The 27668-nt window shown below is 40.2% G+C and overlaps 1 protein-coding gene across 1 annotated transcript; it reads right to left on the reverse strand.

The window, feature by feature from the left end:
- Positions 1-1631: 1631 nt before the first annotated feature.
- Positions 1632-27380, reverse strand: PRRG1 (proline rich and Gla domain 1). Its single transcript, XM_015637729.3, has 4 exons — positions 27228-27380; positions 25304-25353; positions 21336-21496; positions 1632-14729 (listed from the first exon to the last, which is right to left on the reverse strand). Exons 2-4 carry the CDS (start codon positions 25311-25313, stop codon positions 14211-14213), a joined length of 690 nt encoding a protein of 229 aa, XP_015493215.1. The 5' UTR covers positions 25314-25353; positions 27228-27380; the 3' UTR covers positions 1632-14210.
- Positions 27381-27668: the final 288 nt, after the last annotated feature.

Consider the following 27668-nt stretch of genomic DNA (forward strand, 5'->3'; position numbering starts at 1 on the left):
AGGTCCTGCCAGGCCCACGGCCACAAAAGGGTCAACATTCTTTGCATGGCATAGACATTACTGTGTGTGCTTCTCCCACATCTCTTGCTGTTTAATTGCTATAAACAGTTGGGCAGCTCTGGAATGGAGGAATTAAGTAGCTCAATTAGTCACTGTTTGTGAAATGGTGGCTGGTGCACGTGTCCCTGCACAGCCCGTGTTAGGCAGATGCATTCATCACCCGTGAAGATGAGCTGCCACCCTCCCAGGTCAGGAGTGAGGATGGTGGAAAGCAGAGTCATTTATGCCACAGGGATTGCAGCATTGCTGGGCTGGAAAGGGGAGCAAGCCTTACAAGATTGGAAAAAACTGTACTCAGAACACTGCCTGGATGAAGAACTTCTGTATCGATGAGGACAAATCGGTCCCTAATGATTCTGTGCCCTGCTGTGAGAAGTGGCTGTGCTGCCATCATGAAAAATTAAAAATTAATTTACTCTCTGTTTTGTTTTGCTGTCCTTTTGGACACCACAGGTGGTCAGGGAGCACTGTTACTTCCCAAAACTCTTCTGCTGGCTGGAGAGACACTGTACCCTCATGAAGGAACCTGATGTGGTATCTTTCCCCACAGGGTGTATTTGAAAGGGTTCTTCAATAAGTCTGTATTTTCCAGAGTGACTTTGGAAGCTGTGCCCAGAAAAAGGTGAGGAGGAAGCAGGGCAGCCGAGGCTGGGCACAGCCCATGCCAAGGGCACTGAGCAGCTGCTGCTGGCTGCACACACAGAGCACACTCAACGCTGCCAGGAGACACAAAATCTTTCTGATGAGAATGTGAGGCAGATCAAAGCACGAGTGGAAATAGTCGTGGATCAGGTGTGCCAAAGGGGTAAAGGGCACACTGGGGCCAGGCTGGGAGGCTGCCATCCTCCTGTCTGCCCCATCACGGCCCTGTAGAGGCAGCAGAAGGCAACAGGCAGCACCAAAAACAGGATCCTGCTTCTTATGGGGACCAAAGCCATTGCCCAGCCCAGGGCCAGGGTGCCTGGGGCTCTGCAGCCCCTGCCCAGGGCTGGCTCCAGTAGGAAAAGCCTTGAAGAGCACTGAGGGCTTCAGTCCTGGTCTGGGGCAGACTCTGCTGGGCCCTGGCTCAGCCACAGCACTGTCCTATAGCCATGGCTAGCCATCCTTGGGTCTGTGGTGGTCCCTGGTCACATTTCCCATCCTGGCTCTGCCCTGGGGCTGCTGTAGTGACAAAACAGCCTAGAGACCAGTATGACCATTCAGAGGTTCATTTTCTTTTCATGAAAACTATGGCCTTTTCCAGACTAAGCTGCTCCAACTTTTCAGTGTACTTAAGCACTAACAAACCACTGGATGGAAAATTTCTTTTACAACAATATTTGCTCAATGGGAAAGGACATTACCATTGAGAAAAATAGTTTTTCCAGCCCTCAGAAACAAATTCAAGCCAGCAACAAAAAAAAAAAAAAAAGAAAAGAGGAAAAAAATTAAGGAAATTATAAAAAGTTCAGTGACTTTTTAAATGTGATTGTTTACTTGTGTTAAATACTTGACAGCAAATTGCAATAGACTTTCAAGCAAAAATAAACTTGAGTGGACTAACAGGAAATGTTACCTGCAAGACACATATGTCAATAGGGCTACTCAATTTTTATTAAAGCATCATAAAGAAGAAAGTACAGATTTAGTGTAACATGCAGTTTGTAAACAATTCACAAATCTCCAGTTAAATTTGGACACTGTGATGGATGAGCACATGCAGAGGTTGGATTTTGGATAATTGCCACTGTTTAACTGGTGAAAAAAAAGATGAGAGGCAAAGCCTGAAGAGTTTTGTCAGCTCAGCCACTTCCAAAGTGACCTCCCACCCACGCACAGTCCCATTCTCACAGCACAAGCTGCTGTGCAAAGCCACTGAAATGTGCTGGTGACAAAGCACAAACAAACAGGATCAGATTCTGATTTAAGAAGTAGATGAGACTAAAACGAAGCCAAGCTGAAACTTTAGCCCAAATGAAGAACTTTATAGGACAAGGCTGTTTTTGTCTTATGGCAGGGGACAGAAGCAGACTGCTCCAGCCTCTTCCTGGTCTGTGTTCACAGCAGCAATCTGTGCTGGTGCTATCCAAAGTTTGCTGCAGTTAAAATACACTTCTCTAAATGACCCAGCTTTCAACATGCCTCTTCCCACTATCTGTGTAAGTAAATACATATTCTCAGTGGCTAAACACAAGCAAAGAGGCTCACATTTTTATCTCTTATTTGATTGCCACCTTTGCTTCAAGATCTGCAGTGAGTGTTCCACAGCATCCAGATGAATGACATTACAGAACTGGGGTATCAGCCACTACTGACTAATCACAGTTTCATTAATTATATTTTACATAACTTAACTGGCTGAATCAGCTTATCATTAAGGGCATTTGCAAACCAATAGGAGCTTTTCGGTTAAGTTCATGATAATTTTCTTTTTCCACAACCAAAGCTGTTTCCCCAAGTACCTGCACAGTTATTTCCTGCTTGGGATGTTTATATATTTCATGGGGAAGGTCAGAAATTTCAGCTGAGACAGATTGGCAGAGTTAAGCTCAATGGGAGCCTGACCCCAGGTTCTGTAACCAATAGATTATATAATAGAGGTTTATTACTTTTTAGAAGAAATGACAAAACTAAACATTAACAGACAGATTGACTTTCCTATGGGGTCACTGTTCATTAAATTTCCCACTGCTTTTACAATCTGAGCTGCTACAGTCATTTAGCTTTTAGCTCAAGTCATTAAAGCAAGAAGATTGTTTCTTTATTATCTTGTGACCATCCTTTATTTTAATGACAGTTTTCAAGATCTCATCCTAAAACTGGAAAACACCATTAAAAAAAAAAAAAAAAAGGAAACTGTGCCTTCCGTGGCTTAAACACAAACAAATCCAGTTGCTTCCATCCTTCTCATTTAATATCTGACAGGCACAGATTTCTGCCAGGCAGGTAATCAGGTGCCTACTGGAGAGAGCTGGGTGAGGATGTAAACCTCCTTCACAGAAGCTGGAGGCAGACTCAGGGCAATCAGCTCTGAAGGTGTTACCCTGTGAAGCAGCATTTTGTGGGGGGAGCTGTAGGAAAGTGCCAAGACTCTTTGCAGGTAAGAAACCGGGACTAGGAACTGGGGATGAGGTAGTTGAACAGAGCAGGACATGCCAGTGAGGGCGTTTGACACTGGAAGTGTGCACAGATGCCCTGAGGCACCACAGTGCAGTAGCTGGACCAGAAAGTAGTGGCTTCAACAGCCCTGACATATTTTGTCTCCTCCTTTCCTCTTGCATAAGGGACTATGCAGACTTTGGACAGATACCATCAAAAAGGTCATCCAGGTACATCAGAGAAGACTTGGAAAGAGGGCATAGAAAACAATAAGAAACAGTAGAGAAACTCCCTGCAAGAGATCCCATCCATCAAAGAATCATAGGATAAAATCACAGAACAGCTTTAGTTGGAAGGGACCTCAAAGATGATCTAGCTCCAAGCCCCTGCCACGGGCAGTGGCACCTTTCACTATCCCAGGTTGCTCAGAGTCCCATCCAGCCTGGCCTTGCCAAGGATGGGGCATCCACAGCTTCTCTGAACAACCTGTGCCAGGGCCTCACCACTCTCACAGTAAAGAGCTTCTTCCTAATATCCAATCCAAACCTATTCTCTTCCAGTCTGACTGTGAAGAAAGACATTTTTTAATTTCTTATTAGGTAGATAAACCATAACATTTATAACTTTTCAACAAATATAATTAACAACAAGACTCATTACTCATCTTAGTCACATTCAGCATCTACAGATTTCAACAGCTACAAGGACATTACATTTTGGAGAATTCTTTCAGGTCACAGGTTACTTAAAAACAAGGACCACAATATCAAATATTTGATGAGAGAACAGAAGAAGAGAACTCTCTTGTCTTACATTACTCATTTCCCAAGGAAAAAACATTTTCTATACATTCTACATTTATTACAATAATCTAATTATTCTTTTGTTGATAATACTGGGCTCATGTCTCAGATTTTACATTGTTTTGATGAAATATTGAACAAAACTCTTCCATGTTTGCCTCTTGCTCATCGATTCTGACCTTATAGCTTTGTTTCCTATCACTGATTGATGGCAGAGCAATGCAACCTGACTGCTTTCATGTCTGCCCACTCCAAAAATGGAAAGCTGATAAAGCAGTAGATGAGATAGGAGGAGGCAAACATCTGTTGAATCAGTGTTCTATGACTTAGAGATGCTTTTCTGAGCCCTTAACCCAGCAGACTATAACAGCTAAGGATGCCTAAACCAAGGAACACCTGGGGGAGCTTCGCAGCTGAGCAACAGCACCGGGAAGGAGGCCGTGCAACATCTTAGGCTGCTCCTAACACTACAAGCTCCAATTATTTTTCTTTTCTAAGTCCAGATTTATTCTTTGAGGCCTTCACTAAAATGTTCTTTGCTTTTCCACTACGAAACAGATGGCACAAATGTGCCCTGAGATTTTATTGCTATGTTACAATTTCACCGCGTCATGCTCAAACCAATGGGTTCATTCAGTCTGCAATAAAACCTCCATTCTGCTGTGCTGCCAATGGATGCACTGAATAAAATGGCAGCTGAAAAAGTTTCAAGTTGGTAAATCAATATTTCATTATTTGTCTCATACAGGTTTCTTAGCGATAGAATCAAAGCTTAACAACAGATAAAACCTTGAAATGGTTACTTGGAAAAATGTAATGAGAATGGACTTGTGCACAACCACTGCATTTTAAATCTTTTTGGTTTTTAGTACTTCTTTTTCAACATGATGAGATTAGACAAAATTGCTCAATTCTTTTCTCTGTAAGGCTGGTCAAACTACTGGCTGAAAGAATCTTTCTCAGGGTTATACACAAGTGAAAGAAAACTTCTGTTACAAATTTATCTTGGCACTGGTGTGAATAAAAAAAGAGTCTAATCTGTGAAGAGATATTCTGAAGAGTGTTCAGTTCAAGAGGAACGTGACTAAAGGGAGAAAACCTGAAATACAGCAGGATTTAACTCCTTACAGTCCTTCATCAGAGCTTTTCAAGCACAAGAGTTAGCTACTCAACACATGTAATGATTTACAGCCAGACACAGCTACAGGAGTTTGCTACTCTCACCTCTGAGGGATTCTCATACCCAGAGAGGGTGGAGATGATACACGAATACAGAAACATTCATAGAAATCCACTCTCTTGATTTCTTAATGTGAATAGAGCAGGCCAAACTCAATTGTTACTGACAGAGGCTTAAAAGGGAAATGACAAGAAAAATACCGCAAATCTCTTGGCTCTAGGGGACACTTTATCTGCATGGCCTGTAGAGATAACCTTATTCACACCATCAAGGGAGCAGAGAGGTGACTTAAAAAGATCCTAAGGAATGAAAACACCTATCAGGTGAGACAGTCACTGCAAGGTTGCTGGGATAACCTCAGCATTCCTGCACGACTCTCTGCACACCAAGCCTCTCTGATTAACCCTCTCTGGTAGCTGGCTCTTTCACACAGATTCCCCCAGTGCCTGCACTGGCCGATCCAGTTTAGCAGACCTGTATCTCTGCTTGCTCTGCAGGGTGGCTGGTTCTGTGTGACTGGTTCAATATCCCCATTCTGATCTCCCTGCTGAGGATTTGCTGTGTGTCTTGATACCTACTACAGCACCAAGGCAGGCAGAGAAAGACAAAACAGAGAAGCACATTTAACTTGATCCAAATGTAGAAAACAAACCTATAAAAGTATCAGAGATGTGTACATGAGCAAAGCCAAGGGCTTTGGAGGACTTTTAAACAATTACTACTAAAAAAGTAGTTACTTCAGTTGAACTGGCTTCTTCCTTTTCTTTTTCTTTTTTTTTTACGAAAAATACTAGACTATTATTTAATTGCACCACTTTCTTCAGATTTGTCCTTAAAAGAGACCTTTTAACATTTCTAAGTGCCCCTCAAATAATTAGATTTGCAAAACTCACCCTGTAGAATTCTATTAAAATTAATTAACTCACCTACCAGCAGTTTAAATAACAAAGTGAAGAACACAATTTCTATCGGGCACTGGACAGTGATGATGGGAAAACTCCCAAGGTACCTTCATAGGATTTGTTTAAGCTGCCTTCAAAGCCATGTAAAATACATGCAAAGAACTTGCTGCAAGGAAATTAAAATTAAGGCTATGCAAGTAAGAGAGACAGGGGCAGGAGCTGGAAAACTTGTGATGCTCACCCAGCCTCCTCTGCAGCACAAATCCAGCTAAGATGCTGCTGGGATACCCACATGGAGAGAAGGGATGTCCCCAGTGAGAGCTCCATGACAGCTCAGGGGTTTGTAAAGCAGAACAGGCACCTCAGGCCATGGGAGCCCTGTGGTGTCCCACGTGGAGTGGGCAGCTCTTCCCACAGCAGCTTTGGCCACGTGGAGCACGGTGCTACACGCTGATCCTGAAGCTAAAAGGGCTGTAAACAGGGACAGTGCCTGCTCCTCAGAGACATTAATTACTGATGGTCACACGCAGCCAGCAGCCAGGCAGCGTGGCTGCTCAGTGTCACAGGGCACACAGAGCCTGTGCTCCACATCTCTGCAGCGCTGGGCACCTCCAGGAATGGGGAAAGGCAGCACCTCTGCCACCTCCCACCCAGCAATGCCTCCATCACCTCCTGCTAACCAGCCTCAGGCCAACACAGCAGCTGTGGTGGGGACACAGTGTCCCCCCAGCCAGAGGAGGTTCTGGGAAAGCAGAGGGAACTGCCATGAGGAGGTGGGGGACTGCAGGGTAGCCTCTATGACATCTCGTGGAAGAGGAGCACTTGTTCACTATTAATAACAGCAATCTCTTTAAAAGAAAGGGTTATCAAAATGATGTTGACTATGAGCAAGTTACTCGTTTGTCATCACCATGAGCACAGAGGAGGTGCCAGATGGTACCACAGGGTACCTGGCTCTGAAATCCTGTGTCAGACAATGAAGTGAACTCCACAGGCCTCCAACCTTTGCAAGCCCTGGCACACAAGAGCTGCAGGGAAAGGGCAGGCCAAGGGAAGTGAATGCTTTGGGGATGTGGGGTAGCACTACTCAGCTGCTTGGAGGGGATTTTGCACATCCCAAAACAGGACTCTGGGAAAAGGCTTTACACCTTTGGTGTGACTTTGGAGAACACTTTCCAACACAAAATTGACACAAAATGTGGTCCAGAGAGTACTGGTGAAGTGAGATGAATTAGCCTCATCAAGATAAACACAGCAATTTGGAAATCTCTGGACAAATGAGCAACATAGGATGATCTTTTTTCAGTCATGTTGCTAGGAGACATCACCGTGGTCAATCATAAAACCATCAACTGCTGCTACTCAGGAATTTTTTTAATAAACACTTCTATACTGAAGAATAATTCAGTGAAGCTAAAATTGCTTATGGGACCCTGTCAGTTTTGACAAAAACAAGCAACAAAACCTAGACTGGTGAAGATTTCTCAGGTTCCAGATGAAATTTGTGATCCATAAAGTGTAATACCAAGGTTGGTGTTACCAGCATACAAAAAAACCCAAGAGAGCAGCTCAAACCCACACCCTATGATATCCCATAACAGAAATATACTGGTCTAATTTGCAAGAATCCCTAAGAATTTAGTAGTAAGTAAATTAAGTCAATGTTAAGTAGGTAAGACCTAGAGATCGGCATATAATATAGAGAATTTCAAAGGATTTTGAAGTTTGAGGAAGATAAAGACTGCAAGCTTAGTCTAATATTCAAAGCTGCCTAATGCCCTGCAATGGAGGCAACACAAGTTCAAATCCTTGCTCCAGGGCTGTGGGTGAAGGTCAGGGTTGAGAGCAAGCCTTCCTCAGGGGCTAGGGGTGTGCTGACAGCTTGGCACTGGGATCAGGATTTTGTGAACCAGTTTCAGGAAGTCAGTGCTAGGTTATGCAGAACAGTAAATGCTGAAATCTGAAAGCAATTTGCAGAGCAAAAACCTCCTTTTTTAAACATTCCTGCCAGTAGAGAAGATGGTAGTGTTTTCATGGAGCCAAGCTGCCTGTGTGGAAACGCTGCAAGGTAATGAGGGTTGAAGCACAATTAGGCAAGAACAGGGAAATTAAGCTACAAGTAACACTTCAAAAGTTAGAAAAAAATGACTGAAGAGAAAATAATATTAAAAATTATTTTCAAAGCTACATTTCTTCTAGGGAATCTGCACAATAAAAATATAAACTGTTATATTTGCTAAAGGAGCCCTTTGCTAAAGGAGCATGTGATTTTAGGGAGAGCAGAAAAAGGAGGTGTCATTATTCAGCACTTTTATTAAACGAAATGAAAAAACCAGCAAGCTAAGAGGAGAAAACCCAACTCACCCAGAAACAGAAAAAAAAAAGAAACATGTAGCTTTTCATGATTACATGTATATTCTACCTTCACCCACCCGTAAGGAAACACCTATGGTTAGAATACAATCGTGAACAGAAAAGCAGACACAACAAAAGCATAAGGAAAAAAATAAAATAGTAATTCTAATAGTAAATGGAAATAACATTACTTGTGCCAAGAGAGTTTAGGGGTACTAGCTGGGGAAAATGTTTGATCTGGTCCCACTGCCCTTGCTTTCCTTTGACAAGACCATTTTTCGTATTAGGTCCTGGCAAGAAGTGCTGCCCGCAGTGGTTTTAATCTTGTGAACAACCCACATGAGGTAGCTGTATTCAGACTGGTAGTGAAAAGGCCAGAGGTGATACCAGACTGTGCCTCACTGTGTGTCACAGCAGGCTGACACCAGCCTCTGGTCCCAGACCAGTTCATCCCCTCAGCTCTTTGTCCAGCACTGAAACACTGCCTGGCCTGGGTGTGAGCACACCAGCAAGGTCAGAGGAGGAAAGCAGAGAAGCCTGGGTCCCAGAGACACCAATGTACAGCTGTGTGTCACCAAACAACTTGAGTCCCTGGGCACAGCCAAGAGTGGCTGCTGTGCCACTGCCAGCGGCAAGAGCTGAGTGAGAAAATACAGAAAAATCAAATTGGGAGCCTCTGACCCATGGAATTGATCCAAGGTCTGTTGTGTGGGAAAAAACATCCCACACCATAGGAAAGGCCAGGGAAACAGCCTGGTACAGATTATTCCTTATGCAGAGATTTCATTGCTGGCATTATCAAAATGAATTTTTTAAATACTTGTTCCCTTCTTGCTTTAAGCTCCTCAGCTAACCCTGGGAGCCACACAGTTATGTACAGTGCTTCCAAGTGGAGAAGGAAACAGCAGGGCACACTGAAAATTGTCGTTTTGATTCTTGGGCTTTGTTTCTAAAGGGGAAAACAGCACAGCAGTCAGTGTGTCTTTATTGCATGATACACGGAGAGAGGACAGGCAGAGAGGACACAGCTCTAATATTACAGCAAACATTTGCAGAGATCTAAATGGGAATCAAGTCCTGTATAATATGCTGTATAATACATGTGCTGGAGATATCTATATCTATCTATAGATAGACAGATATGGTCAAGAGTATAAGCAAGATCTTTCTTGCACTGACTTGTTACTTAGCATTCAATAACTCACTGCCAAGTGAAAAATACAATTACTGAGATACCCCCACAGAAGTAAAGTGCACTTCAACTTTCTGGCAAAACTCAAAGTTCAATTACCCTGTAGCAAATCAATCAAATGTGTGCACAGCAAGCAATGAAAAAGTACAGATGTCACCTCAGTGCTTTCAGCTGAACATGGTTTTCCTTCTTTTTAAAAATCAGCAAGTGGCACTAGGAGACATTTACAAAGCTCACATTATGCAGAAAATAAAAAGAAATCTATGAGTGTGATTTAGAGCAGCCCAGCACAGAGCTCTGGGCACGAGGAACAATAAATAATGAACATTCATCACTGGTAACCTGCACAATGATCTGATTTTTACAGACACTGAGATTCACGACACCAGTTCAGCATCGCATCCCCCACATTCCCATAGCTGGGAGCCAGGCCTGCAGGCAAAGCCATGCACTAAACCATGTGCACATGCCAGCCCCTGCTGATGGATGTGTGGCACGACACAAGCATCTGTGTGCACAGCAAGCTCCAGCTAACCCAGGGCAGAGCATCCTGTTTGGATGGTGCTGGCCTGGGATACACAAATGAAAGCTTCCCAAGGGGAGCACGGGGCTGCACTGTGCACTGACAGCTTGGAAAGTCACTGCCCTTTGCTGCTTCAAGTACCTTTCTTTGCCCTTTTGTTATGAGCAGCACAAAACTGCACTTGAGTTCACTGCTCTGAGGCACAAACCTCATTCTGGGCTTCTCCAGCCTCTCCCACAGGCCCTGCCCTGGTGAGCAATCCCAGGGATACTTTTATCCTGGTTACCAGAGAGGGAAGGGATGACACCCACTTTGTGCTGCCTGGAATGGAGACCTTCAGTTTCCAGCTGGGATCAATACACAAGGCTGGGCTTGGTTTTGTTCTCCGTTAATTCATTGTCCCTAGAGCTGACATGAAATTTGGTAATCACTTCTGAGTGGCTGAGGGGAACTTTGAAATTTAGTCCTCCAACTTCAACATTTTTTGCTAGTTTCCCTTCCCTCAGCCTGTGACTTACTTAGCTATGGCTACAATGAATCACAGAATATTCTGAGTAGAAGGGACCAAGAAGGATTGTCAAGTCCAGCTCTTAAGTGAACAGGCCATACAGGGATTGAGCCCACAACCTTGGTGTTAGGAACACCAGACTGAGCAAATGAGCTCATTTCAGTGTTAAAGGCTTTTTTTTTTAAATAGGAAACAATACAAATTCATAACTCTGATAAAAATTGAGCCTGAATTTTAAAAGACTTGCTTACCCACTAACAAAATATCTGTATTTTATATCATCAAAACAATCGTTCATAAAACTGATTAAGTCCAAAGAACAATGAAAATTAAAAGATCACTTAAATACACAAAGTTAATACTCACTGCAGTTGTGTAGAATTGGTATTTTGAAATATTAGAGGTATCTTAAAAATTTTTATTTAGCATATTGAAAAACAAGTGTTACAAAAATGTTCTATAAACATAGGCAAAAATGTTTAAATAGGATAATTTAATGTAAACCAAACCCCTTTAAAATATACAATACTGTAATCAGAAGTTATTTACATACAGTGAAGAGAGAACAACCTTCACTATGTTAATATCATCTAAGCAAATCATTAATTTCCATAACTTCTTAAAACAGTGCCACCTTTAAGTTCATTTTAGTAGCTAAATAATTTCAATCCCAATACAAGATGAAATTCAATGTTACATTCAGAAGTGGGAAAGGCAGTTTCCTGACTATTCATGTCATCAGTCAAGACAGCACTGCATTCAGAGTTGCAAAACCTTAGAGAGGTACAACTATGAATTTATATTTATTGCATGACAACGCAATTACAGGATAGATAAAACAACAAGAAAAAAAAAGCTGTAAAAAACCCCAGTACAAATAAAATTTTATTTTTCAATCAGGTTAGAAAAGCCAACCACAAGACTAAGCTATTTTCCCACATTTCACAAAACAGAACAAACAATTTGTAAGTTGACATTATTCCAACATGGAGAAAACTATTCTTATTTTAGAGGAAATGTATTTGCACAACTGTCCCACACTGGTTTCATTTAAATGTTAAATTTATTCACCAAGACATAAATTTATTGCCCACAATGGCTTTCATACTCCTGTACTCATGGAAAAGGCATTGTCCAATTAATTCAACTCATGATCACTCAGCTTTTGGTTGTGACTTTTTTTGGAATGGCAAACATCAATTTCGGATTGCACGTAAAAGTATCTACAGGACACAGTAACAGGATAAAGCAACATACTCAACTTAGGAGCCAGAAACAAACCCTTTAAAAGTGGTAGTAGAATACAGAGTAAAGAAAACACAGAAAAAAGGGGAAAGCCAGCTCATCTCTGAACTACTAAAGCAGACTGCCCACATTCAAGGGATGATGACAGCTGCTTCACAACCTAATGTGACATGGGTGATCTCCATGCATTTCCTACAGGGAAGTCCTATATCCTGACAAGGAAGTTACTGCTAAAATTACTATCTGTGCTGGTAGGCACAGGAGGTGCCAATATGGCACAGACACTGAAGTACCAGCTCTTTCTGAGGTGGTTCCTGCACGCTGGGATGAGGCACTTTGTTCTGGTGAATCCGCCTAAAGCAGTGTATTTATTAACTCTTGCTTGGTATGAAAGGAGCTTTAATTTCCACAGGTGGCAATTCAGGATTCACAAGAGCTAAAACCACTTCAAAAGAAAAGGTCTGACAGTACACAAACAAAACCCAGGCAGTTTTTACTACAAGTGTCCAAAACATACTGTGCTTATCTTATATATCTATTATATATTAATACAAGTTACAGTTTGGCAGTGGAGTCAGGAGTTTGGCCAGGAGTTCATCTCTAATACAACTTGCCTAAGCAGCTGAAGATCCCCAGCAGGCAACAAAGGCAACCTGCTCTTTGCCAAAAATGAGAACTCCTGACACTGCTTGTCAATATGTTAAATCATATTCTTATTGAAGTGTGCACTTACACACCCATCTATAACCATCCATTTCCTTGTAGTCTCCTTCCATAAAAATCCCTTGGAACAGTTAGGCCAAGCCCCCATGAGAAGGACATTAAGAGCAATTTCAAACAGATGGCACTGGCATTTCATTTGGGGTGTTTGAAACAAGACAGTTTGGGTTTCTGTTGTAAGAAAGCCAACATAATTCAGTTCTTCAGGGCTCAACACATTTCAATTGGTGTTAATTGATTAGTAGAACACAGAACAGTACTAAGCTAATGCCACGCTACTTGGTGTGGGAAGAAAGAAAGCAAACTTAATACTCAGAAATTAAAGCGAGCAATTAACTTTTAAATCAACCTGTGAAAGAATAATCACCACACTAGAATTTGTACCATGTAAACCAAGTGGATAAAATTCTGTACAAGCCTCTATGTAACTTTCATCCATCTCTTCAGCCTCAAAAAGTTACTCCACACTAATGCTTGGGGTTATGCCCGCGTGTTCTTAGAATTCCTTGTTGGAATGGATAAGCAATAAATTTATTTGCTTTTGAAAAAGGATATTTGTATTCTATGCAAAGAATTTCCACAGGCACCAGTACAAGGTGCACACAAGGTACAGTCAATAGGCAAGAGAGTATCAGAACTTGAGGAAGGGATTTATAGCTGGCAAAACCTTGAGGAAGGTGTTCATAGCTGGGGAAAAAAAGGAAATCACAGACACTGAATTTCTTTCCTTTTTCCCCCTTTAAAAAGGAAATTAATGCCTTTGGGTGTATGTGCTTATAGATTACATCCTGGTCCCAGTGAAAATCACAGGAAGTCCATGATCAGGATTTTATCTACTCTCAAGTACTTCACTATTACTGTTGCACGAACTTTCAAGTTCTGAAGTTAACATATGCACACTTCTCACCCCTAAAATACAAAATTCAAACCTGATAGGAAAACAGAAAAGGCAGAACACAGACATAAACTTACACCATTAAATTCACCAATTAGTGTCTTGAATTGTCAGCTTCTAAGGATTTAGAGAATTTTGAGCTGTAATAGCGTAAGCTTTAGAATACATCTCTCCTGCTAGGACTCTGGAATTATTGCTCTTACACCAGCATTCTCTACATGAGATCCTGGTTTGAACACAAAGGCTCCCAGCCTCCTGAGGGCCAGGAGAGGGTGCAGCATGTAACAAAAACCCAAGTGAGAAAAAGGAACCAACCAGACAAGAGGAAATACTGCAAAATCAGTCCTCTCTAGTGTAAATAACTATTAAAATGTTGCTTAAGGATTCCCTATTGCAGGGAATTCTGACAGTTTGCAGTAAGAAAGGGGAGGGGGATCCCACAAATCTTGTAGGGAATGTGGACAGTGTTTGGAATAAAACAAGTGACATCCTTCAAAACAGAGGTACTTTTGGGAAGTATAACAGAGCACCACATCTGTATCTGCACTACACTCTTAATAAAGATTCCTTATCTTTTAAGACATTCAATAGGGGAAAAAAAAACCCCAAACCCAAAGAATGAGCGAACCTAAAAAAGGTGAAATTCATTGTATACAAGTCCGTTAAATTACAGAAATGCATAATAAGCCAAGATAAAGTGCTACAAAATGATTAACGATTTTTAAAAGGTCCATGGCATTCTTACTGTTTTACTTTGTACTGGTGACAATGGGGGTTAGTGCGATGGCACTGGCTGAACTGGAATTCACAATGTCTTCGTATTGTGGGGGTGGATCTAAATGTTGTTCAGTTTCGCTTCTTCTCACAGTGATTTCCCCAGTGGCTTCCTCATAGGAAGGAGGAGGATCACAGTTTGAGAGCCTTGTGGAGATTGAGTCTGACCGTGCATCCGAATAGCTCAGACCTCCTGGAGAGAGCCCACTGACTTCATACATTTCCTCCTGTGGGGAATGAACAATGCTGAGAGGCGGCGGGAGGGGCCCTCTGCCATCAGCACCATCGCCCAGCGCTCCGTGGGCTCCCCTGTGCACGTACACCGACTGCCTACGCATTTTCTTTTTAAACAGGCATCTCCAGATGACAAAAATGACAATGAGGATAATAAAAAGGCCAATGATTAATGGAAATGCAAGGTAAAATGAATACCAGCTATGTCCTGTGTTACTTTCTCCCTGGAGTCCGTTTTTGTAGATTTTCCAGAACTCCTTCTAGAAGAGCAAGACACAATATGTCAGAAACTATAACACAGTTAATAAAAAACAAGCAATGTCAGCAAATTGTTTTAAAGAATGAGGAAAAAGAAAAGGCATTTCAAATACTGATGGTTAAAATAAGAACTGGCATGGATAAGCACACACAGACTTTCAATTTTTCTCTTCATGTGATCAGTGATACAAAAGGGATTTGCTTTTGCAAACAAACTCCTCACCACTTTTAACATTCTACACTTAGTGTTTACAAACATGCAGCAGAAACAGAACTAAGCAATAATACACTCAGGAAAGAAAAAAACCCAATCACAAAACAAACTATGAAAACAAAAATCTCAAAAGCCCCTGCCTAATCAGCATGCACGTCAGCCATCTGGTGGATCAGAATCTGTCAGCACCAAGGAATAAGTTTAGGGTTTGTTTAAAAATTGCAATAATACACTAGTACAATTTGACATAGAAACACTGGTTCACAATGACAGATCATTTTGGCAAAGTACAACTATGCTGCACTGTTTTATCATAATTTAGACATGCCCCACCCTCTGGCTCATACAGCAATTGCTGTCAGCTTATTTTGAGTTGATCCAGATCCTCTGTTTACAGTTAAAAATAGCTCCATAACTATGAGACTATTACACGGGTTATTATATTTTAGAAACCATAAGAGCATAGCTACAGATAAATGGAACATAAAGTGAAAATATGAACAAGCAAAAAACAAAGATGAAGGGGGACACCAATATTTGTAAGTCCTCTTTGCTGTATTAATATGAGCAAGTGGGAGCACAAATATCATGTTACCCTCTGATTTCTTCTGCAGTGAATGCTATGAAGAAACAGCACAAAAGAAAAGCATATTCTGTCTCAAAAGAGTAGCCATTCTCACCTGTAAAGTCTCTCCTACTATGAAACACTTCCACTGAGTTTTATAGTCATAATTTAGTATATTTTAGTATACTGTAATATAATTTAAAATCCAACCTCTAAAAAGCTGTAATTAATGACACCCCAGCCCATGCCAGAATCTCTGAACTCTAGTTTTCTTTAAAAGTGGACAGACCCCCTCATTCTCCTGCCAGCGTCACCTTACTTTTAAATGACAGCACACATTTCATGCAACTATTTATAAAATAGTCACCTGGTAGAATTGAAAATGTAATTGCTCAGTTGCTAGTAAATGATGTATTTAGGTTGCAGGCTGACTTTGTGCACAGACAAATCAGATCCATCATGTTTTTTTAGTTCAGGCCTGCTGCCACATGATGAGCATTAAACAGAAAATGCCACTGACTGACCCCAGAGGCAGCCTGAGTCCAGAAGCAGCACAATCCCTCTAGCATGGAGGTCAGGCTTCCTTGTGCAAAGGCAGGACCAGGACACCATGGGTAAAACACACACTATCAACATTTCTGGATCAGAATTTACTCAGGTTAAGAGCAACAAAACAAGTACATGAAACAACTGACTCTCCTGTAAATTTTGTTTTCCAAAGATAAATTCAGTTGTTCTTACATCTATGTGCAAATTCAAAAACCAAAACAATTTCAACTCCTACACCAATCCAGGATCTGACATTTCCCCTAAATTTTAAGGCTTGACACCACAAGCAGGTTGTCACAATGCCTCTCTTTCATGTGAACCCAGATCCAAAACATCTAAGCTGTGTTGGGTGGCATTGGCTTCAAACAAAGCAAGAAAGACTGGAAAGATGGACTCTAAACAATTGTCTACAAGGGCCCTCCTTGACATGTGTTTCACAGTGAACTTCAAACCAACCACTCTGAGTTTAGAAAAATGTATTTTCAGAGAACTAACAAAAGTAGCTGAAAAATGCCATTAGCTGCACAACTGAGGGCTTTTGGGATCTCTGCATGAGTAAACATGGCAGAACCAAACATCTCACCCTCTTCCCACCAGACTACCAGGCAATTAAGCATACCTATAACTTTTGCATCTGGTTAGGATACAGCTAACTAGATTACATAAAATACATATAAATAATATAATGTTAACTAAAAAAAGCAGGAAAGGATTAATTAGGATTGTGAAATGCTGCTGGTATGTGCTGGAACCAAACTTCACACATCATTGTTCTGTGGCCTCAATGGCAGCAAAGAAATAAAATCATACAATGTTTGTTTTTAAGACCAAAGATTTACTAAAAGTCATTGAATATACTGTGCAAGGATATGTCATTTTAAAGATTCTCTGGAGGAGAAAGGTAGTTTTGATGAAAAAGAAGAAATCAGACTTCTCCCCTATAACAATCTATTTTGTGTTGCAGACTGCAGAGGAAATGCATCTCCTGCAATAGAAGGGTAGCAAGTAGTGACTGGTATTTAACTATTGTTTCTATGTTACTTCTAGGTCAGATCTATGTGCTGCAGAAAATGTCTCTGTATCTTCAGAAAGCTGAAACAGCAAGATCTCTCCTTGGCACTCTGCTACTCGGCAATGCAGCAGAAAATCTGTCCTCTTCTCCCAGAGTGGCAGGCACTTAGTGCAGAACAGGGTGTGCTGCTTTGGGAATGTTTGACTTGGTGATGTGACCAGACAGATGCATAAAGAACTTAAAGAGTTTAAACTTCCATAAGGATGAAAGTAGTTTAATGTCCTCTTGCATTTACATTCAAGGCAAAGAAAATTCAAGGCAGTTTAGACATTCCCTGCTCCCCGGTCAGAAATTACTTTAGGTCTAACACTGTCTTACAGAGACAGAGGAATACAGTTCTGCACACAGATGAAAAACACTAAGAAAGAAACACTTGCTTAGTCATTAAAAAATAGATAAATCTTTAAATGTTCTTCTTCATGGGAAAAGAAAAAAACAACCAACTAAAAAAACAACTCCACAAAACCCCACAAAAAATAACCCTGTTGTCATATTAGATCCCGTGTTCCCAGCTTGCATTTTTGCAAGTCAGCTCTCCAAGAGAAGCACAAAGACGTTTAGCTCCAGAATGCCACAATTGACAGGAACTGCAGGAAATTCATCCTTCAGGTCTAAGTTGCACAGCTGCCAAGCTCTCCCTCTGCTCTGCCACCCCACAGCTACACTGCAAAGTAAAGGGATGGTGCAGGAGGAGTACAAGACATCTGGTCAGAATCAAATCCTCCCCAACAAAGCCACAGGCAACTTAGATGAGTTTGTACAGTGTGAGGATTTGTACAGCTGCTGTTTGTAAAAAACCTGCTGTTTGAAAAAGACCAAGAGGGGGAAGACTGAAAATTTACAAAGTATCTGTAAAACTCACACAGAAAGTTAAAGAGTAATTTATAAACTGGAAAACTCACAGCACAAACATACCTCCCACAATTGCTGGTATCTTTAACAACAGGAAGGACTTTCTGCATGACAAAATTACTAACTTGTGATTAATGAAAAGGGCACTTCAGTAATCATTTATCCCTGAGTGCTGTACAACTGGGAATACCAGGTGTAAAAGCCTTATAAGGCTGAAAAACTTAAGCAGGCCACAGAATCAGATAACTGCAATGGAAAAGACTTGGAAAACATCTAACATATATTTCTGCCAAGAGCTATTTTTATGAATGTACCTTAGTGCTTTGGCAAATCCAGTTTGAAATAATGAAAAGGAATTCTCAAAGGCATCCCAAAGACAGTTACAGCAAAATTTTCCAGAATTCAGTTTCCCTTTCATTTGGAATACTCCTCAGAACAGAGTCAGTATCAGTTAGCTGGATCTGAATGCTGAATAAAATAAGGGATCCACAAGGAAGTCAAGACTCACACTCTCTTGAGAATTTCAGGGAAATGCCTTTACTACATTTGGCAGCATTGTCATCCTCAAACGATTCTTTGTCAATTTCCTGACTTGCTTTAAAGGTGGACTGATAATAAGCCAGTCAGAAGACTGCTTGGTATTTGCCAGGCAGAGGGTGAGAACAGAGTACTAAGGGGAAGTAAGTGCACCTGCTACACTCTTCCCATCCAGTCTGCCCCAATTTCAAGTAGCAGGAAAAGATTCACATCTCTTATGAGTATTTATCCAGCATCCATAATTACACACAGAGAGACACTGGAAGTCTTACTTGATCATATAATTTTAGATCTGGTGCTGACAAGTTTTGAGTTGCTCACTAATCTTTTTAGCAGTAGTTTGTTTGTTTTGTTTGAATAAAGCAACAGAGAGAACTTGGCAATTTTTGCAATATTTAAAATTCACTGAAAATTTGCAACAGGAATGAAAATCTTTGACTTTCAGCTTTTAAAAACTTCATGCAGTTTAATTTAAAAAAATGAGTCAATGGAAAGTAAATAAAGTCAGTGCTACAGTCACACTCGGATACTTCATACAGTAACCTTTGAATAAATCTTTGAGCCTCACCTCTGACATCTGACCAGTGACCACATGCAGTGCTGCCTGCAGGCTACAGGCACCACCAATAAACATCTTTACAAGATCATACCTAGGGCTCACCTTATCTGTTAACTTCTCTCTGACAGTAATCATTAGAGACTGCTGAAAGAGTTCAAACACAAGTAGGCAGGGACCCTCTCCTAGATTTCACATATTTGAACCTCAAGAACTTCCATTAGCCAAAGTTGATTCCTTTTAATTAATGGTTCCAGACTGATTCATCTTCCCTTCATTTACATCACTGCTCTCTGAACCTATACAAGCTTTCAGGATCTGAGACATCCTGTGGCAAAGCAGTACACAGCTCCATTAGCTGTGATGAGGAGAGACTTCTGTTTGCTTTGAACTTGCACCTTTCCAGTTTCCTTTGAGGCCCTCTTAACTCTGCTATCAGAAGGATGGCAAGTGACTGACCTCAGCTCAGCCCTCATCTCACAGGCATCATCACATATTCCCTGATTCAATTATTTTATGATATATTGTTGTTACACAAGTCTGTTCATATCTTTGATCAATTGCCACACTTCTCTGGTCCTTCCTCACCTACTAATTTGCTTTTAAAGCGATAGGGAGATGAGAGTTGTACACACTCAAGATGTGGGTAAGCTCTTTATTTTGATCCCTGTTCCTTTATTTCAGATTCTTAGAACTCAAGAGTTTTTTGTTTTGGCTTTGTTTGACTGCTCAGCATTAAATTGAAGTCTTCACAGATTGAAATCCAGCTCTTGTTCCTGAATTCTGTTTGGAGCCAATCATATATTATAATGAATGTTCCAAATTTCTCCACATGCATTACATTTGTCAACACAGAATTTCATATTCTATTTTGCCCACAAATTTCTGCAAATTCTTTCCTGTTGGCTCTAGCCTAACATAAGAGTTTTATCTTTATAACTAACTTTATAGTTTTAAATAATAATTCTGAATCTGTCAAAATTCCCAAGCCTGTCTTGGAAATATTGAATGGCATGTATGCACACTTGACATAAACAACGCTAATTAGAAACTCATGCACCAAAAATAACTTGAGGGAACCACTCAATATTCTTTTAATGTTACAGATCTGCATGTTGCAGACCTGCCCAGAAGACTGCAGAAAAACAAAGAAGCAAGTGGAAGAGAGAAAAAAAAAAAGACAGAGATTAGAACAAAAAGTTATCATAAAACAAATAAGCTACAAGCTCTTATTTGAATTCCAATCTATCTATACTATGAAAGTTATGATCCTGCATTTCTCTGAATATACTATATCATGTTCCCAGTCTAGTGCATCCATTCCCTTCCCCTGGGACACAGATGTTAAGTACTACTAAGTGGCTGTGTGGATGGATACTGCTGGGGGACAATGCACTAAATAAAGCCCAAGTAAATGAGGCTGGTCAGGCACCACTGCACATTAGCAGAGCCTGGCCCATTAGCAACTCCCCACAGCAGAATACAGCAGCCAGGGAAAAATGATACAGTAGTGGAAATGGATAAAAGGTCAGGACCTTATTGGAAGCTCCTACACCACTTGTGGCAGTAAAGAAATGTAATTATTTATATTTATATTTTACTACTTCCCAAATAAATACTAATTACCACAGCATAAAATGTTTCTAAATGGGAGAAAGAAGCTGAGAGACAACATGTTTAAGTTATGCTTTCTCTAGTGACTGGAACAAAAAGCAGAAGTGATATTGGGTTAGAATTTTATACAAGCTGTCTCACTGCACACATTATTTTGAGTTACACAATGAGCTATCATTAGGAATAGTCACGCCAAGTCAAGCTTGGGAGGTAAAAAACACATGTGTACAGGCACTTCATAGCTTCAGAAAGAAGCAGCTTTGAAAAGACACATGTCCTACAACTTCATTTTAATAAATCCAAAAATTCTCATGCCAGCCTTATCCATCTCCCCAGCTATGTGTGAGATACACATCAGTAACAACAAAAAGATGCCAAGAACTTAAAATGCCCAGTATGCCTTAATACACTGTTATTTTTTGAGCTCAGCCATTGAAGAGTGGAATGTGTCATCTGTGTAAATTTTGGAAGAAATCTGAAAGGTTCCCTGTGCTGCCACTAAATCACTGGACTCGCCAGTAAAATTTCCCTGTACAAAAACCAAATCTAAATATCTAATGCAATGTTGGAAAACACACAAGCACTCAGCACACCCCAAAGTTTAGTGTAAATACACCCTACTCATCTTTACATACACCACAAAACATACCGTTTTTTCCTCATTTTCAAATGCTTCTCTTGCTTCTTCATAGCTACAGATTTCTTCTCTGCATTCATGTTCTATGTCACCTTGCTTTATTTCTTCCAGAAACGTGTTGGCTCTTGGGTATCTTTTTAAGACAGAGTTGGCTTTGTCCTCTGTTAAGAACACTGAATAAGAAGAGGAGAGTCAATAAAGGTCAACTTCTAAAATAGACACCCAAAACCTCCTGCTAGAATTGCTCCAAGAAGATAGGCCTTTGAGTAAAAGTTTTTTCAAAGTCTTCCCCTTTATTTGATATGATAAAAGGCCTTTCCTAGTTTTGCTCACCATGGTAAGCAGCTGGGCCTACAATTTCAGCAGTTATTGCTAAAATATCATAAATGCACAGACTCCACAGCATTGTAGTCATGTGTGGTGAAACAAGACTGAAGCTGGTGCCCAAGAAGAGTCCTTGGAAGAGACAGACATGCTCAGCTGAAGCTGACACAGAACAAACAAATCCTGCTTGTCAACATCAAAAATGATATTTGCAACTGCCTGAGGGCATCACACCAGAATGCTCTGAAGTTTTTGATATAAATATTCATGACTATTACCCAGAGTCACAAGCAGCAGACAGCTGCATTTATCCATGTTTAAGTCTGTAAGTTTTCTTAAGCAATTTTGAAGCAGACTTGGTCCCCTCACTCCAGAACCCTCAACAATAAAATGGGTGCTCTTTTCAGGGTGTGGGGGGGAAGTAGCCTCTTTCTATTTTTTTGAACCATACAGAAAACCTCACCTTACTTCATGAATCAAATGAATCAATCTTAATATGCAACCAGTATTCTGACACAGGTATTCTTTATTTGCTTCCCTTAGTTTGCTGTCCAAGGAAGAGAGCTGGAGGCAATCTCTTTCCTTCTGATGTTCCAGTTTTCCATCAAACTCACTGACCTAATGATTTTTACATATGCAGTAACTGGGAACACTGAAATCCATCAGGCTGAATTATCCAGGAGGTACATCTGCAGTGCATGATGCAGGAATTCTCCAGGTATTTCAGGTCAGGAAGCAGGAACATCAAGTCAGTGCTACGCTGTTCTTGGGCTCTGAGTGCCAGCAAGAGGGGATAATGATTGAATGCACTGCCACACTAATGCATTTGTAGCACTTTCTTGGCCTACACAATCATTTGTGCATTGCTTCATTTGCAGTTACTCTGAAAGGTTTTTTTTTCCCCTTAATCATCTGATTTTTTTATGTTATAAAAGGAAGGCAGCAAAGAAACTGTTTTTGCATCACACAAATTACCAGGCCATGAGGATGCTAGGGGTTCAGTGCATCCAGTTCTGCAACTGCACCTACTGCAAATTTGGTTTTCTTCAGCACCACAGGTGAACACATGGACATCTCCTATTTTGTAAGTTCATTGACTAAGTAACATAGACATTAATATTCAGAAGTCTCTTCAAAAAGCAAAGAATAAAAGACGGCTGTTTTCCACTTCCCACACAATTGACCTCACTTCCCTCTAGGCCTGAATAATTTGGTTTCTTTCAGCCTCATGCCTCAGTGATCACCTCAAGGTGATGAGCTGAAGGATTCATCCATATCAGGAATGCACACAGCCATGCCTAGGGATGGACTGCAAGTGCTTTTCCTACTTCCCCCACCTCCTTGTAGGCATTCCTGAAGGGAACAAGTGTCAGGCCAGACTCTTCTAAGAGTGCCCATATGTAGAGGCACTGAAGGGTAGATAATGCACTGTAAATTAAGTTTCCCTCCCTCCAGCAGATAAAACTTAGAGAATTTCATTTCACCGCTGGAATCCATTCCCAAAAAGAGCAATGAGAGAAATAATGACAGCTTTGTATCAGATGCAGAGGGAAAAGAAACATGGGAAAATGCAGGTAGCTGAAAATACCCTGATTTACAGATTCGGGCTCTCAGAAACAAGATACAAATATTTGTTTCTGCATGTACTTTCCAATTTCCAAAGAGAATAAATGTTTAAAAGCTGGTATGTAAAGAAATAATATATTTGATACATATTGGTATGAGGTTTTAGGTAATACTTTAGTTTTCCAAAAGGAGATAATGATACATTTATGAAATGCATTGATGAAGAACAGCAAAGTGTTAATTCAGTTCAAGAATAGACAATATATTACTACAATATATAATATTATATTATATATAATATATATTATATATTATTATATATAATATAACCCCCCTGAGTTTTTCTTTAACAATTCATATTCAGGTCAGTCTTCTCTCACAATACAGTATACAAAATGCACATACTATAGAGACAATAAAAGCCTGCTGAGGAAAATAAACTGCATCCCCTATTAGTTATGAATGTATCAGATAAATAACAATCTCTGGCTAGTCCAGATCAGGAATGCCTTTTAACCCTGCAAGGCTGGAAATAAAAATGAAGTCTATTAACCTGTTTGTTTGGACGTGACAATTTTAATGCTTTGCACAATACTAGTGACTTCAAATACTATAGAGAAGTCAATAAAAATGTATCAAGGAAATAAAAACCTGCAATTGAAATACAGGGATTTAATGAGAATCAGGCACTGCCTGATGAATCTTATAAGAAAAGCTAATGGAACTGTATTGCAGAACCCACTCTGACTTCTTAGTATCCCAGGACCATAATGACGTAGATATTCAGATATAATTGGATAGGAGTGTGCAAAAAGCCCACTTGGGTTGGATGCCCATCTAGCTAAGCCACAGCATGGCTAAATGCACAGCAAATGTTACTGTGGAGCTGAACATAATCAGGGAAGACTTGAATGTGGTAAGAATAAAGGAATGAAGCAAAATAAGTCAGTTTTTCACTTTGTTAAGGAGATTAACTAGCAAATAGATAAGTCAAAATCATTATTTTGGTGTTATATAAGACACAAATCATCCAAAGTCTCTTCTACTTCCTTAGTTTTTGTAGGATATAGATGAAGTTATACAACTACCACATTTATTGTATTTGAATAAATCATTTCTTCAGACATGCTTGTGCTCTGTATGTAACTGTAGTAATTGGCTTTTACCAAGTTTTTCTGTATCAGAAAGCTTCCAAAGATTTAGTTGCACTTACTATTATTGAAGAGAACAATACAGTCAGATCAATTTATTACACATCCTCTGGAAAGTCTGTCTGCTATCCTAGTCATGAATGGATACTCTAGCAAGGTGAAATTCAATCAGAACTGGAGCCAGGCACAGACATAAGAGGATAAATATTTTGCAGCCTGCCAGCTGAAGCTGTCACAGGGAAAGGAAACAGGCTTTAGGTCTGTAGTGACAGAGGGATCAGGGAGCAGCAGCATAGGAAAAGTATTCTGAGACACTGAAGTGCCACCAAAGCAAAGCCCAGGGCAGCCTGGACACCTAAACCAGCTCTACTGAGACCATTACTGAGCTTCCTTTTTTGACTCCTTAACAACATCTAAGCATGCTAAAATCACTACTAAATGGTAAAAAAAACAAAACATTTTAGCTCTAAATTTGAAGCTTCTGCTGCTATTAAATCTTTCTGTAGATCATCTTAATAAATCCATTTGGTTTGGCTAGGGCTGGAAGGAGAAAAATGATTTGTGCTTTTATTTATAAACTTTAAAAAGTGACTTCTGCTCTGAGAATCACGAGTTACATAGACAAACTTAAAACCAGTTAAAACTGAAGTACTCAAGGCTGGAAATTCATCTCTGTGGTCTCCATTCTGCAGCCAGCTTTCAAAGGCCCGCAATAAGTCTGTGATTATTTTTATGGTCTGCAAATAATAGCTCTGTAAGAACAGTTGCATGACTCCAGCTCAGTGTGGGCAAAGACCTGCATCATCTGTAACATCAAAGTCAGTTCAATGCCAGAGGGCATCTTTTGTGCAAAGAGACTGGGATTATGAGCAGTTTTCGGGTGTGTTACTGTCCATTTCACAGGAAATACAGAATGCACACTCAGTAGGTTAAACTTACCACTATCCATGGTGATTGCTGTCAAGGCAGGGAACTTGCAAATTTCAAGTCTGTGAACAAAAGAGGAAATATCCTGATGAGTTTGCAAATTATAATCAATTTGGACAGGTTTCTCTTGATTCCCAAATACTGGTGCAAATACATCAGTATTAGAAACTCCAGAATCAAAATTAATCCCTCTTTAGAGTTATACCAGTACTGCATGCCAGCTGATTTCAGGAGTATAGGAACACTATCCAAGAAAAAGATAACCTTTGAAATAGTGGATGCTTTAACATTTTTCAAGGCTTTTCAAACTCAGAGTAGCAAAAATGTTAATATGAAATAAGAGGATGTGTATAATTTCAAACAAAACGCAACCTGCTTTGCCTAATTGAACTTTAAAGGTATTACATTCTCCACTATAATTCCTTATACCTTAACTAACATTTAAATTCACTCTGCAGAGATCATCAAGTCAACTCATTATCTTTAGTCTATAGATCAGATTTTTTGAAATCAGAATGAACACATGGAAATTCATTCAGAGTGAGGTTCTGATTAAAACAGGATGGCTGCATAAAGTTCAAGGGCAGAACAAGACCTGCGATTTGGCAAAGGAACTTGCACTACAAGACCTCACATGTTCTTTGTACCTCATCTTGGAAAGAGAACAAACAGGAGATGCTCTCAGTTAAGAAAGTGCCTGAAGCTCATTGCACCCACCAGGCAGAGAACCAATAAGAACTGCATCTAGAGAAAGCAAGAATAGTGCAGCTCTTGGAGTCTTTCTTGGCATGGGAAAAGTCAGGAAAATAAAGGCTTTCAACAAAGTAAGAGAAAGGTGCAACTGCCTAAGTCAGTAGAACATCATGAGGTTAAAAGGTTTTTTATTAATAAATTACCTACTCTGAAGGGTTAGCACCAGTCTTCAGAGACAAGGTTATACATCAACATATCACACCACACAGATGTCCTCACTTTCCATAAATCCAAACCCAAAATAAGCAAAACTTTCTGTAAAAAAGGTCGGCCACAGCTGCTGTAATAAGCAAAGAGGGAAAGTTAACGTTCCCAGCCTGGCCTGCCCAACACTGTAACTCATCATGCAAGAGCAGACTGCAGTACTTGCAGTGCTGAGGTGAATGGTGCTCCATGAAGACATCCCAGCCTGCTAACAAAACTGTAGGAGTGGCACTACAAGATGTGGGATGAAGGAGCAAACTGATTTTAAAGCAAATTCATCAAATCTCTGTAAAGGCAGCAGCAAATAAATATGAATAAAGAGCAGACATTAAGGCACTCTGAAATCTCACCACCATAGTGTTTAGCTTGTTGTTACTAAGTATTGTAGGTTGACAGAAGCAGAGGGCTTACTTTTTTTTTCAGAATATATATAAAACCTATTTCAATAGCCAGAATTTTTCTTGACAGACTACTTTATGCCAAAACAAATGACCTTTGTCCTCTGCTTCTTGAATAAAAATAAAGTTAGTGTCATTTAATGGTTAATCACATTGTCACAACCCAAATATCTGTGATGAAGAAACTGCTAAATTTACTAAAATAAACAAGTCATGAAAGATTTAGCTGGTGGTCTATTTTTTTCATCTGTTGCATTATTATTTTCTTTTGCCATTTATTACCCACCAGTTTCAGACAGCTGGTTTAGCAACAACCCCCCAGATAAACACACATCAATAGAAGAGGCAGCACCCAGGAGTGCTCCCTGGTTCTGTTGTGGCAGCAATGCAGTGAATTAAACATACATTTCCTCTTGAATGGGGTCATTCTTTCTGCAATAAATTTCAGTTAGTCTTTAACATTTCATCCTTTTAACAAAACTTGATTGTGAATTTCTGCAACATTCAAAATAAAACAACAACAAGACAGAACACAAGAATCCACATCCATGAGTCACAATCCCTTTGATGGCTCTGCCTACTTGGAACAGTGTTGGGAAAAGGGGGACTTTGCCTCCCCTCTGCTTCAGGATGTTTTCCACCAGGAGCAGAGCAAGTCGCTGCCTCTGCCTTGGCATCTGGCACTCAGCATATCATGTTCTCTGGGAATGAACACCAGAACACTGACACACAGGTTGGGAAACTGGGGAAAACACAAAGAGAAGAAAAAAGAAAACAGAAAACGTAGAATATCTTTTAATTTCTTCAAACAAAATTGTATTAGGGGCTAGTGACAAAATAAAGAGTTGCTGAAGTGGCTGCAGAACACAAATAATGTTTCATCTTACCACCTTCATTACAAAAGGAAACAGTATGCCCTTCTCTAGGAAATATCAAGTACAGCTTTTCAGTTAGTGGCTGTAGTGCAGAAGCTTCCCTTCATCAATCCACATTAGATTTTTACAGCAGTTAAAGTATTTGGA

Source organism: Parus major, chromosome 1 (genome assembly GCF_001522545.3).
Source record: "Parus major isolate Abel chromosome 1, Parus_major1.1, whole genome shotgun sequence".
Classification (NCBI taxonomy): Eukaryota; Metazoa; Chordata; class Aves; order Passeriformes; family Paridae; genus Parus; species Parus major.